The 12,935-nt window shown below is 42.9% G+C and overlaps 1 protein-coding gene across 3 annotated transcripts in view; it reads right to left on the reverse strand.

The window, feature by feature from the left end:
* LOC143330157 (partitioning defective 3 homolog B-like) overlaps positions 1-12,935 on the reverse strand; it is a 186,221-nt gene that overhangs the window by 47,420 nt on the left and 125,866 nt on the right. For all 3 annotated transcript variants that reach the window (XM_076746438.1, XM_076746437.1, XM_076746439.1), the window contains exon 22: positions 6,166-6,283. In XM_076746438.1, coding sequence (XP_076602553.1) covers positions 6,166-6,283 — 118 coding nt within the window. The remainder of the gene's footprint in view (positions 1-6,165; positions 6,284-12,935) is intronic.

A 12,935-nucleotide genomic window follows, 5' to 3' on the forward strand; every position in this document is an offset into this window, starting at 1 on the left:
TCAACAGTCACCAATCCAATTAAATGACTTATTCACGCGCTAACTTTTCAAGCAGATGTCCGCTCAGGTGTGCTGTTGAAAATAAATAACTGCATTACACTTCCAGCATAATAAGAACTGACTTTGAGTGCTGAGCTGCAAATGACAGAGCTGACTGCCCCCTGTGCACTGCGGCGAGGTTCGTTAGCTGAAGTCCACATCCGAACGGTGGCCCTTTAACAAACCCTCCGACAAGAATAAGGCTGCAACAGCAAAACAAAGATGAATAACCCAGCCGCAAGAGAGCCACTGTGACAAGAAGGACTCAGTCATTGTCATCATCATCGTCAGAGGGCTGAATGAGCTCATCTCTGAAGTCCAGGATTAAGACTCGACGCGGCACACGTTATTAGTACTGTCGATGCTTTTAAGGGCAAAGTGGCTCTGTGGATTTCTCAGTTTCACACTGGAAAACTGACACACGACAACGATTTTGTGTCCATTTGGATGAAGCAGCATCAGAGTTTGACACGATGCTTTTTGTTTTCTTAAACACATGGCGTGGACATGAAAATAATTCAACTGAGACTGAGCTGGAAGCCAGGGTAAAGGACTTCTGGGGACTTCTAATCAAGAAAAAGCTTTTGTCCTGCACATTGAAGGTCAAAGTCCACTTTGGAAACATGTGAAATGCTGCAAGGTCAGAAAAACCGAAGGCAAGAGGAGGTCCGTAATAAAAAATGGAAAGAGAAGACAGAGACTAACTAAAACAGATACGACGAGAGTGGAGAGCAGACAGGTGGAGGACAAAATTTACTGTTTGTCATTTTAAGCACGACACCTCACGAGTGGACAAAGATGTGCGTTTTCTGCTTTTTAGCAAATTTTATCAGTTTATCAGAACTCCAGCTGTCCACATCTCCTCTAGACAAAAAGATATTTCACTGGAGGAACATTTATGGTTGGCTGAAATACAAGAAAACAGATGAAATTAGCCTCACCACCACCACTCAGCTTCGGTTTTCAGGCAGTAAACAAGGGGCATTTATTATAATAACAGGAATTAGAAGGAGAACATGGACAGGAAGACAAAGATAATGATGTGAGTTATGGAGACAGATAAGCAGATGAATCACCGTCTTGTCCTAACTCTGACTCCTATTGGTTAGAATTGGAATAAAACGCCACACAAGCTGACACATTTGTTCTAGCTTGTCAATAAGTACGGGGGTGGCTTGGGCGGCTAAATGGCTCTTTTTAGCTTCTTTAACTATTGTCAAGTGCACCATGAGAGGGGCGAAATTAGAAAACAGACAAAAGGGCAGCGACAGAACAGAGATAATTACCCTGAATCAGTATCTGATGCTGTCCGAGTCAAGTCGAACACTCTTTCCAACTTCTTTTTTTAATGTTACAAGAGTTCAGACGCTCTGTTGACGCACAGCTCGACAACACTGGGAACACTTGTTTTTCCATTTCCCATTTCAAACACGCGCACTTTCACCAAACCTTAATCTCACACTAGAGCAGGTACAGAAAGGAGAGCAGACAACCTCTGCTTCTAAATCTAAATCTCAATTTCACTTTGCATCTCGGTAAAAAAATGCCATTAGTAATTAAAAGACTAACTGCAAATGAACACACATTTAAGGCCAAAGTACAGGAAAAACTAGATGAAAGCTTTTCATTATAATTAAACTCCATAATAAAGGCTGTGTCACACCGCCCACCAGAACAATTGGCTTCCATACACTCTGTGTAGGACTGTGTGTGAATGTGTGTGTGTGTGTGTGTGTGTGTGTGTGTGTGTGTGTGACAACAGAAACAGTGCCCTGTTGATTTAGTTCCCTTCTCCTTAGGGAGAAAGTCTGTTGTTGTCTTCCAAAACACACACACACACACTCCCACCCACAAGCACACAATGCACTCACTTGGAAACAAACTTGCGGTGTGGCTTTTGTTGCTTGATAATTGTTTTTAGGCGAGCATAATTTTGCTAGCAGAGACAGCTAACCCATAACCATGAATCAGTGAGAAGGTAATGGAGCCATAGGGGGGGAAAATAAATAAATAAAAAACACACTGAGTGTACGGTGGCAACGTCGCATGAGGAACTCTCTCGCTGCTCTCTTCCTTCGCCTCGCTCTCTCCTCTGCACTTACGTTTCCGTTGCTTTTACTTTTCACAGTCAATCAGCAAACCCTATACGAAAAAAATAAATAAAACGTCTGAAAGAGAAACAAACAAACTAATAAAAGTGAAATTGAATTAGTTTGCAGTCGGCTCACCTCCATAACCATTACTTCTCCCTCTATCCTTCCCACAGAAAGCCAGTCAGGTAAATAATCGCCTCTGCTTTAATTAATAAATGCATCATCCTTAATGAGAGGGGCTTGTGAGGCACTGTGGCAACTGCTGCTGGTCTGTTTTCCTTTTGATTTTTTTTCCCCTCCTTTTCCTTTTTTTTTAACTTTCAAACTTCAAACTTAATTTCCACCTCTGAAGCATGCTAATTGCTCTCCCTTCTCAGCTTCATAAACAACAACAAAGTTTTCTCATTTGGAGGCAGGGAACGGTGTAATGTGTGGCTATCGATCGCAGGGGAGAGGAGATTGCCCCTGGCTGGTCACAAACCAAATGACTTTAAGATCTGAATTAAAGTGGGCCAGGTATAACTCTGGATAAACACACTGTGTGGAAACAATGACAAAGGCCGTACATTTCTGAATCACTCAGTGCTGCTTTCAGCATTTTGTCACATAAAACCGATCCTCGTGTCAGTGCGCCGCAGAACCCCGAATGAATCCAAAATAAATACTGAGTAAGGCTGCAACTTATAATTGTTTCCAGTATCAATTAATCTGCCGGTTATTTTCTTGATAGATCGTTCGGTCGATAAAAAGTGGGAAGCTAAAGCATTCTTTAAACTGCTACTTGTACCCAACAAATGGCCTCAAACCCAAAGATATTAATTTAAGGGTCCCATTCTGCTCTGTTAAGACTTTAAATGCTCTTGCCCCTGAACACATCTCTGATCTGCTGACCTGGTTTGAGCCCTGTCGACCATTCAGATCTGTGGATGGAGCCCTGCTGGTTAGTCCCAGGTCACGGTTTGAGACCGGAGGCGATCAGGCTTCTGCTATCAGGGCCTCCACACTGTGACCTCTCTGCCTGCTGAACTCCGGCGCTCTGAGTCTCTCGCCTCTTTTAAATCTCATCTTCAAACTTTCCCTTTTTGTGAAAGCTTCTGGAAATGTTTCATATAAGTTATATTTAGACGCTTTTATTTCAGTTTACTTTGTATTGTCTCTCTGCCCATGTGTTCATGTCCTTGACCTCTTTTCATTTTATCTGCTTAATCTGAAGAAAAGTGCTATATAAAGTTTAGCATTATTATTATTTAACATGCAGAAAAGCAAAACGTGTTCACAGCTGAGACGCTAGAGCTGGCTAATTTTCTGATGATCAGCTCTATAACTGATCTTATCTTGTGTAATAAAGGCGGAATTTTCAGATTCCAACTTCAACTGTACGTTTATGTTCAATTTTAAATACACCAGGATTGTTGTACATGCCTTAATGTCATGAGATCTAAATAATCTGATGTGTCCTTCATCTCTTTTAATCTAAGTTTTGGACCGGCTCTGCAAAAACAACATGATGGGATCATTAAATCTGGCGCTGCCTCTTTAAATTGGGTCATTTCAGAATTGACTTTAAAGCTCTACTGCTATCTATCCCAGCGCCGCATGGCCCGGCACCTGGCTACATTATTGACCTGTTAAGTCTGAGGTCCTGCCGCAGCGCCCTTTAAGCTATTCCACAGTCAAAGCTAAAGACCAGCGGCTTGTCCTTTTCTGCCTTCATGCTCTCCAACAATCTGCCTGTGGAGATCATTTATCAAAAAGCCCAATTTGAGTTAACTCTCCTCCCTTCTATTTCACTCCTTTTCAATCTGGCTCATTTTAAATCCTGATTTGTTTTCATTCATTGCTGTAGGTCACAAAATGTAGAAAACTCTATATCACAGCAGTCCAAGCAATCATACAGAAGCACAAAGCACCACATTTAATAGGCGGGAGGTCGAGAGTACAAATGGCTGCAGTGAGCGACTCCACCTGTTGACACAAAACGCTGTGGCAGCACATCGTTCTTGTAACTACCATCACTAATTGAATTCATGCATTAGACTTAATTATTACATTTAGATTCCTGCAAGGAGCACTGACTTCTACTGTACTAACAGTGCTTCCTGATGCACATGCACATAATACATTTCTCGTATGCAGCACTGAGGATTCATGGCCCGGCGTGCTGCGACTCCTCCTTGTGATGCACGTTAATGTAACACAAACACAAACACAAAGCCCAGATCTAAGGGAGGCTCTCCACCTCAGCACACGAAAACCCTGAGGTGCATTTTTCATGCTTCAATAATGAACATTTATTTATTTTGTATTCTCCTTTTAACTACACCTCGATGAGGTTTGACAGTAGCCCGGTACAAAGACGTGAAGCTTCTGACTCCGAAGATCACGGCGGAGCGGTTTAACTGTGATGTGCCGCAATAAACCTGTCCATTTGTCATAGCAGATTAATTTTAGCTCCATCGAGAAGAACTCATTTTGGTTGCTCAGGGTGATTTTCTTTCTTCATCAAAAAGCCAGGGAAGCTTAAATGTCATTGTGCAGAGAGAGGAGGCAGCAGGCACCTGACTTTACAACAGAAAAGTTGGTTTTGAAGCCAGACTGAAAGAGACGAGGCTGCAGAGACAAACTGTACTCAATGATACCTCCACTGAGTCCCTGAAAGAGCCTGACTAAGACTTGTTTTTGTTAACACGATGGGTCTGCAAGGATAAAATTGTGTTATTTGTCCAAATAAGGAGCCTGAAGTCGGCTGTATTACTGTGAATCGCTACAGAGATTCAATGTCCACTGAGCTAATAAATATTTTAGTTTTTTTATGACGTCAATCTCAGTTTCAGGAGGTTCTTTTTGAATATTCACTGACAAATGAAAGTGTTTTATAAAAAAACAGTGTGAAAAACTCAACAGTGATACAAACGGTTTGGCAGAGAATTAAAAAAACCTGAAAGAAATCACTCGGCTGATGCTCAGCTGTTAACATTTGCCAGGTTTTTTTGTTATGCTCCTGCTCTATTATCAAAGCAACCCATAAAAATTAGCTCAGTTTAGAGTTCAGGCTATGCTATTCAGAGCTCGAGAGGTAGGTAGGTGATAGAAAATATGTTTGGGACGAACAGAGATCTTCCCTGGGATGAAAGGGGTTTTGGGTATGCCCTGCAATGTGTTTGGCTAATGGAGCTAACGGCTAATGGAGCTAATAGAGCCAACAGAGCTTACACCTTATAGAGCTAATAAAGCTAACAGAGCTAACAGCTAACACAGTTTCTGTTCAGAGGAGCATGGAGGGTTAAACAGTGGACTGCAGTTTAATGTGTCAATGAACATGTTTATGGTAAATTTAAAAAAAAACCCATATTGCCAGTGTGTGATGTAGCAAAGAGATGTCAGAACTGGATAACCAGACATTTCTATAATAGCAGCAAATCTGCTTAGCAACAGCAGCAAACAAAGTCACGCAGTGTGACACCTGGTACCAGCGTGGGAGGTGATTTCTGGTGAGCACATTGATAATTTACCCATTATTACTGCATCACAGATGTGTTTCTGAGCTTCTTCCAGCATGACTCAGACAGCCTGAGCTCCGAAGCGGATCTGCGAGGACGTGATTATGACTCTGTGATTTGAAAAACAGTACCTGCAGGATGACGAGTGAGTCAAATCTCTACTTATCTCCCCTCTGTCTCATCCTCGGTGAAAGGCAGATCGCATCGAGTCGTATCAGCTCAGTGCCTACAGGAGCCATTCACGTCAAAGGGCAGCTTGCGACTGACAGCTAAAGGGCCTTGATCACCAGGCAAACGCAGCGAAAGCACTGATCTCTCTGATAGCTGATAGGGAAGAAGAAACCTCACACATACACGCCGTACAGAGACGCTGGCGTGTAGATGTAAGCACATGATCACATGGAAACCTGATGATTGACAGGCTGATGAAAGGTTGACCACATGTTAAGGTGATGCTCTTCACCTGACCTGCCTGTCTGTGGACTTGCTTTTCCATGTGAATATAAGTGCACGTGTTTATCCGAGCTCCTCACCCTGTGTGCGTCGCCTTCATGTCCTCGGCGCCGTGGGTCGAGCTCTTCGTAAGGCGGCACCATTCCTTCTCGCCTTGCCTGCTGGTATTCTCTTCTCAGCTGCTGGATCCTGTCCACGCTGCACATACACACAGAGGAACCAAAGCACACAAAGTTGGTCAGAGAAACAAGACCAACAAGAAACAGACCACGTTCACTTCGCTTTGGGATTCGGGATCTTTTTTTTTGGCATTTTGACTGAAGCGTCACACTGCAACTGAGTCACATCAGTATCAAGATAATATAAAACACTCAGAGAACTTTGACTGACATCACTGCCGACCAGCTGTCCTGAAGATGAGCCAGCCAATGGAAGCCATCTGTTTTATTCAAACTGCTAATTTGCCTGACAGAAGCCTGCAGAAGTTTGACTGCAGAGACGATGCAGGCCCACCTGTGCGCACATGCACACACATGTACGTGCAGGCAAACACATACCACACACACACACGATCAGTCTCTTGATCGTTCTGCCTACATCTATATCTGTTTTTCCATCTTTTCCTTTTTTTCTTGCACGAGCAAAGAAAACAAAAACATCAATCATATGAATATTCTTTCTCTCTGTCAACAGAGGAAATATTCAGCATATCAACAATGAACCCTGGGAACCCTTGTGAGTCATGCACACACACACAAATCCACACACCCACACTTAATGGAAATGTAGAGAGCCATATTATAAACATATATGTACCCATATGCACCATTAGAACTACACTGTGCAGTTTCATATGCCGAGCTAATGGACGGAGGGAAGACACATCGATATGCCATCAGGCCATTCACGAAAAGTCAGAAAAATCGCAACACATTTTCTCACCGTCTCCAAGCCGGTGAACAAAACTAATCCTTCTGAGAGGTCACACTGAAGTGATGCATCATCAGCACTCATATCTGCATATCTACTCTATATAACACTCATATCTCCAGAAGCATGCTAACAAATCCTCAGCAACATGCTCGACAATGGTGCGGCAGACTTAGGAAGCAAAACAGTTGTTTACACACATTTTAAAGGTGCAATTTAGATTCTGTTCTCTAATTTCTATATTTTCCTATCACAGAAAAGGACCTGCTATAATATTAGTTGAAACTAATGTATTCATGCAAAACGGTGTCTATACTATCCTGAGAACAAAGCCCTGACCAGCAGAACATCTCATTCTCTCTTCACCTCCTCTGCTTCTTTGTTCTTAACCCTTCATTCCACTTCGTCTCTTTGAAACCACGAACCCGGAGAGCTGATTGGATGACTCCAAGAGCTCTGCCGAGTCTCACATCTCATCATGTCCACTGCGTCTGCTCTCACCCTCGCATAACACACACGACACCAAACTACTTCAGTTTCTTTTCGCTGAGCTGTTTCACTTCTTTACCTCTGTTCAAATAATTTATTTTAAGTTCTAATATTAATTTGTGATTATTTATATTGAATATATAAAATGATTCAGCGCTTAGTTTGAATATAGTGCACAGGCTGCCTTTCATTCATTCTCTTTTTCCAACTTCGCCGCGGGCATGGAAGTGACACTGTAGACCGAGAGAAGCTATTTATAAACAGTATATACGGCACAGAGAAATGCATTATAGTGAAACACAATCTAGTCTCGGTGTGTGTGTCTGTGGCTGAGAGTATTTGTGCTCCATTTTCTAGCTGAGGAGAGTAAGACAGCTGCGTCAGCAGCAACACACAACATCCACTGTGCACAGAGAAGATTTGGAGCAGGGTGAAATCAGATGCTAACTGCACTTTACGACGGAGCAAAACACATTCTTTAGCCTTGACTGCTCTGTCAGCTTGTTTTTCTTTTCTGTCTAAGTCAAATGTTTCCTTTGCAGTTAAGTTTTTATAAATTTCTTCATCAGTTTTATTGAAGTGCCATTACTAACTTTTTTTTTTTGGTTCCAGTCAAAATGTGCTATCTCATTTATCACCGCCTTGCTCATTATCATGGGGACTACAGTTTCCCAGAACGTAGGAGGCAGACGAATATCTCGGGGCAAGCTGGCAGATCACGACAGGAGTATCACACAGACAGAAATAAACACTCATGTTTGGAGGCGATCGATTTGTGTCGCACATCTTCCCTTTGCTCAAGCCCTCACGCTCCGACCACGCCTTTCTGACTGCATGTGCTCGAGGAAAGCAGCAATGTCCTAAATACAAGAGTGACTGGGAAATCCTCTCCCTGCCCCCTCGACACACATTTATCAACGACATATTGTGCATCTAGAGCTACCCATGACACCTCACAAATCCTGGTTAAACTGGGCGTCTCTCAACACCCTTCTCGTCAGTGTGTTTATGGGGTTTCTGTTCCACTGCTGGCTTCTTGTGAAGTGTTCGAGTCTTGAGTGGTATCCTATTCTTTTTTATTAGGACTAGTTTGGATGAATTGGAAATTAGGGAGAGGGTTCAACATGAGAAACGGAACAAAGGCTTTAGGTCTGTTTAAACAGAACTTGCAGTGCATTTTAAAAGTGGCACGATTGCATATAAAGTCAGCGGGAAGACATGGGAGGATTCAAACAGACGCTGAAAAATGTTCAGCTTCAGCAAAAAATTTGCACTTATCCTGAAGCTGCTGTTGGACGATGGTGAAATGTATTCTGCTCTGTTCTATTCCCCTGCAGGCTCGGTCCACTCTGCTTTTTTTGCTGTGCTGTTTCATGTTTATGCATCACAGTAGAAATGATTTGTGTCACAAAGAGCTCCAGATGATACACACCTCACACTCACACTCACACACACACACACACACACACACCTAAACACCACCTCACCCTCTGCTCCATTTTATTGACAGAGGGGAGGAGGAGGATAGGGTGGTAAAATGTACACAACATTCATTTTCTGCCCACAGATGCACGCACACACACACACACACAAGTAAACACATACACCCACACAACAACACACAAACACACACACAAAGGGTACTTTATACGATTTATGACCCCACATAAAAGGCAGAGTGTGGGCTCGAGACGAAATAAATATGATAAACAAAGACATAACACAACTCTCGCACAAACACACATGCAAATATTTCCATGACCACAGGCTGAGGAAGCTATTGATTAGCTTTAGAGAAACAAGCAAGCCACAAGAAAAGCAGACTTGTATGACTTCACTTTCTTTTACTGGCTTGCAGTCATTAAACACCAGTGGGATCGGTTCATTTGGTGATAGCCTGAAGGCGCAGCGTCGTTCTGTGCTTGTGCGCGATGCATGACTCTGCACAGAAAACACGTCTGCCAGTGAAATGATTTCATTCTTTAAGTGCTTCAATCTCACGTCAGGAGTAACATCAACTGGGTATATGGCATTGATTTGGGTATAAGGATGAGTCACGTACCAAGCGTACATGTTTCAAAATAAAAGCACGGGCCTGAGCTTCAGTCCAGCAACAGACTCATCTTTCTTCCTCTTTTAGGCACACATACACACACGCACAAGCCCAGAAAGATCAATCTCTTGCTCTTACTCTGTCACACCAATAATAATTCCATAAATGTTTAAAATCAGAATCAGAAACTCAGCACAGCTGTTAATAATAGCACTATTAATAATTAAGACTTCTGTTCCATTAATAACACTGCGCGATATGACCTAAAATATATCAATGTCCACAGTAAGGGAATATATCCTTGTTATTAAAGCCCATAAATATTTACGAGCCTGGTTATAAAGGCTGCAATTTCTTACAGTAACACCCTTAAAATGTGTTTTCGGGCTTGCTTTTAATCAGTTTTGGGATCTTTAAGCTTCTAAAAGTGAGACTCAAGCTTAAGCCAGGATAAAGTGTGATCACAGGTCATGTATGTTTAACATTAATCTCTAACGATATGTGAGATCTGTCAAACAAGGTCCATTCAAGAAAAATATACGATGCGCATGTTTAAGCTCTTACGTTATTTATTCAAGCTTTAATGTCCACATTTAGTTTAATACCTTGAAAAGGAACTATTGGCCTGGTTCACTTCAAGCTACACTTAATAACAACATCAATAATTAAAAAAACATGCTGGTAGATGAGGCAAATCCATTACCAACATATCCCCCTGATGATCTATTGGTATTAATTAATGAAGGATGTACACAAAGAAAGAGAGAAGAAGAGATGGATACAACAGAAATGTTCTTTAGCGCTCTGTAACAGATGACTTTTAGCTGAAAGGTTTCATAAATCTGACACAGCATGGCCAAAGGACGGGGGTGTAGTCTGCCACACAAGCTGCAACACACACGCGTTAGAGAGCAGCTGCACACACTCAGGGACCGGCGAACACACAGGTGATGTATGGTCTCCTCTTAGATGTGTCACGAGGGGAATATGTCACTCAGACTCTCAGCTCAGTCTGATTCATCGCATGCTGGCAAATGTGTGTGTAAAAAAAAGAAGCTGCACAAAACCACAGGAACCTGCAGGAGGTTTGCAGGTTCAGGCGAGCGCTGCTGCAACACTGGGACTGTGCAGACTGTGATGTGCACTGTCACAAGTCAGCAGCAGAGGAAGTAAAATTGTACTTTACTTTCTAAATATGACGTGTGTCAGTCTTGCGTTCTTGGAGGACAAGAAAGGGATAAAAATGCTATCGAGTGGCAGAGCAGTCGACCTTCTGAAAAACTGAAGTAGGATTTCCGTTCATTAGCACGAACCCAAAGTCATGACAGCCATTTGGAAAAATCAGCAAAGCTTGAAAACATCGAGTGCAACTGATTTAGAAGCTTAAGAGATGCTACACGCTGTATACAAATGGCTCCTTCACCCCTATTCAAGGACATTTGTGACTCTGCATCCTGCTGATGCTGATCAATGCAGCAAGAAAACTGTTTTTTTTTTTTTAGCTTTAAAATGCCAGAGTTACAGACGACTGGATTATCCTTTTCAATGCAACAGTAAATGAACATCGACTTCCTTCTAGAATTAGATGCCATAAAGCAGAAAACCTTTTCAGCCGATGACACAAACTGCAGTCTGATCACTTCAAATTCAATGCAACTTCAATACTCAATATTCAGATCAATGAATTAGTATTTTGGCTATTTGAACCCATAAAGGAAAAGTCTAAACACAACAGTTCTTTCATTATTTTTAGGCTGGACTCACCGACAGGACACAAACCACAGTCGATAACTGTGTGGAAGCGCGACAGAAGAAATGCAGTTTAATATTGACTGAGGATGACAAGAGGGAGTTGTAGTCTTTTTCTTTCCACACGTACACAAATGCTGGTGTGTGTGTGTGTGTGTGTGTGTGTGTGTGTGTGTGTGTGTTCTCCCCGGTGTCTAGTTGTAGAGCAGAGGATCGTTATCAGCTGTGTCTTACAAGGATCAACTAGATCACAACAACGGACACAGGTCAATGCATTATCTCACTCTGTCCATGTATCTGGTATCTCTGTTTCACACACGCACACACACACGCAGGATTACTTGCATGTAACAAAAACAACTTAGTCAATGTTACTCTCCCTCACGTGTTGGCAGGGATATGAGCTTTCTTTCATTCTATGTTCTATCGTTTTGACATTTCTGTGATGTATACAATTTCCCTCTCACATTTCTCCTCACTGTGACTCATTTGGAGCCGTAAATATTCACAATTCTGTCAGCCTTTCCTCCGCGATCCATTTTCAGTTCCTCTCACCTCCATTCATCCTTCTCTCGCTCTCTCGCCTCGTCCTACCCTCCACAGTTTGTGCAGGTAATCATCTCTGCTGTCATTTCCATCCCTACCTTGATACCATCCATCTCTCCTTCCCTCCCACTCCATCTTAATCTCTTCATCATCTGCTCATCTCCATCTCCTCCGCCCTGCCTCCCTCTCCCCTCCCTCCGCATCTCCCTCGCCTCTCTCTTCATCATCTTCTTCCTCCTAATCTCCCGAGCCTGCGCTGGGCTCTAATTAGCTGGCGTCTCCACTAATGAAGTTTGACAACAAAAGATCACCACTGCTGGCAGGTGGGTCAGAGGAAAAAAAAAAAAAAGAAAAGAAAAGAAAGGGGCGAGAATAGAGAGAAACGGGGAGTGTATGTGCTGTCAGTTGCTCTTGTTCTCTCCTTTCCTCTGCAGGCTAACAGGAAGTGACACGTGTTTTTTAAATGCAGCTGACAGGATATGACACTGCTCCTTACATGGCGCCGTCTAAGCACGGGGAGTAATTAGCACTCTATCGACTGCCATGACATCAATCAGACGAGCTGCCTGAATGCCCGCGTGTGCGACGGAGACGCTCACGGTGGCAGAGGAGGCTGGCATCCTATCGTCATGACAATCAGCGTGCGTGTGTGTGTGTGTGTGTGTGTGTGTGTGTGTGCGTGCGCGCGAGCGTATCGTGCAGATTGAAAATTGTCTGGCATAACATTATTTAGACAAGCCGTGTGTGAGTGTGTGACAAACAGAGAGAGAGGCAGTGCTACAGGTGGTAAACTGGCTGGCATGAAATCGTGTAGGCAGGACGTCTGGCTCGACGTTCCCTTTTGACTTTAACAGCCGCGCTCGTGGCAGGAGGCCGATTTGCCTGATGTCTCTGCCAAGCACAATAGCTGTGGACGGCAACTGTCTGGAGCTGGATTAATACTTGACACCAGGGGTTACCTACAGCGTACGTTTGGTTTATATTTAAGAGGCAGAAGCAGACAGATGTACTGCACTACCGTTAATTTTGTCTTTTTGTAATGAAAACTGTTGCCTTCTTTTAATTTAATCATTTTACCCATAT

This window comes from Chaetodon auriga, chromosome 13 (genome assembly GCF_051107435.1).
Source record: "Chaetodon auriga isolate fChaAug3 chromosome 13, fChaAug3.hap1, whole genome shotgun sequence".
Classification (NCBI taxonomy): domain Eukaryota; kingdom Metazoa; phylum Chordata; class Actinopteri; order Chaetodontiformes; family Chaetodontidae; genus Chaetodon; species Chaetodon auriga.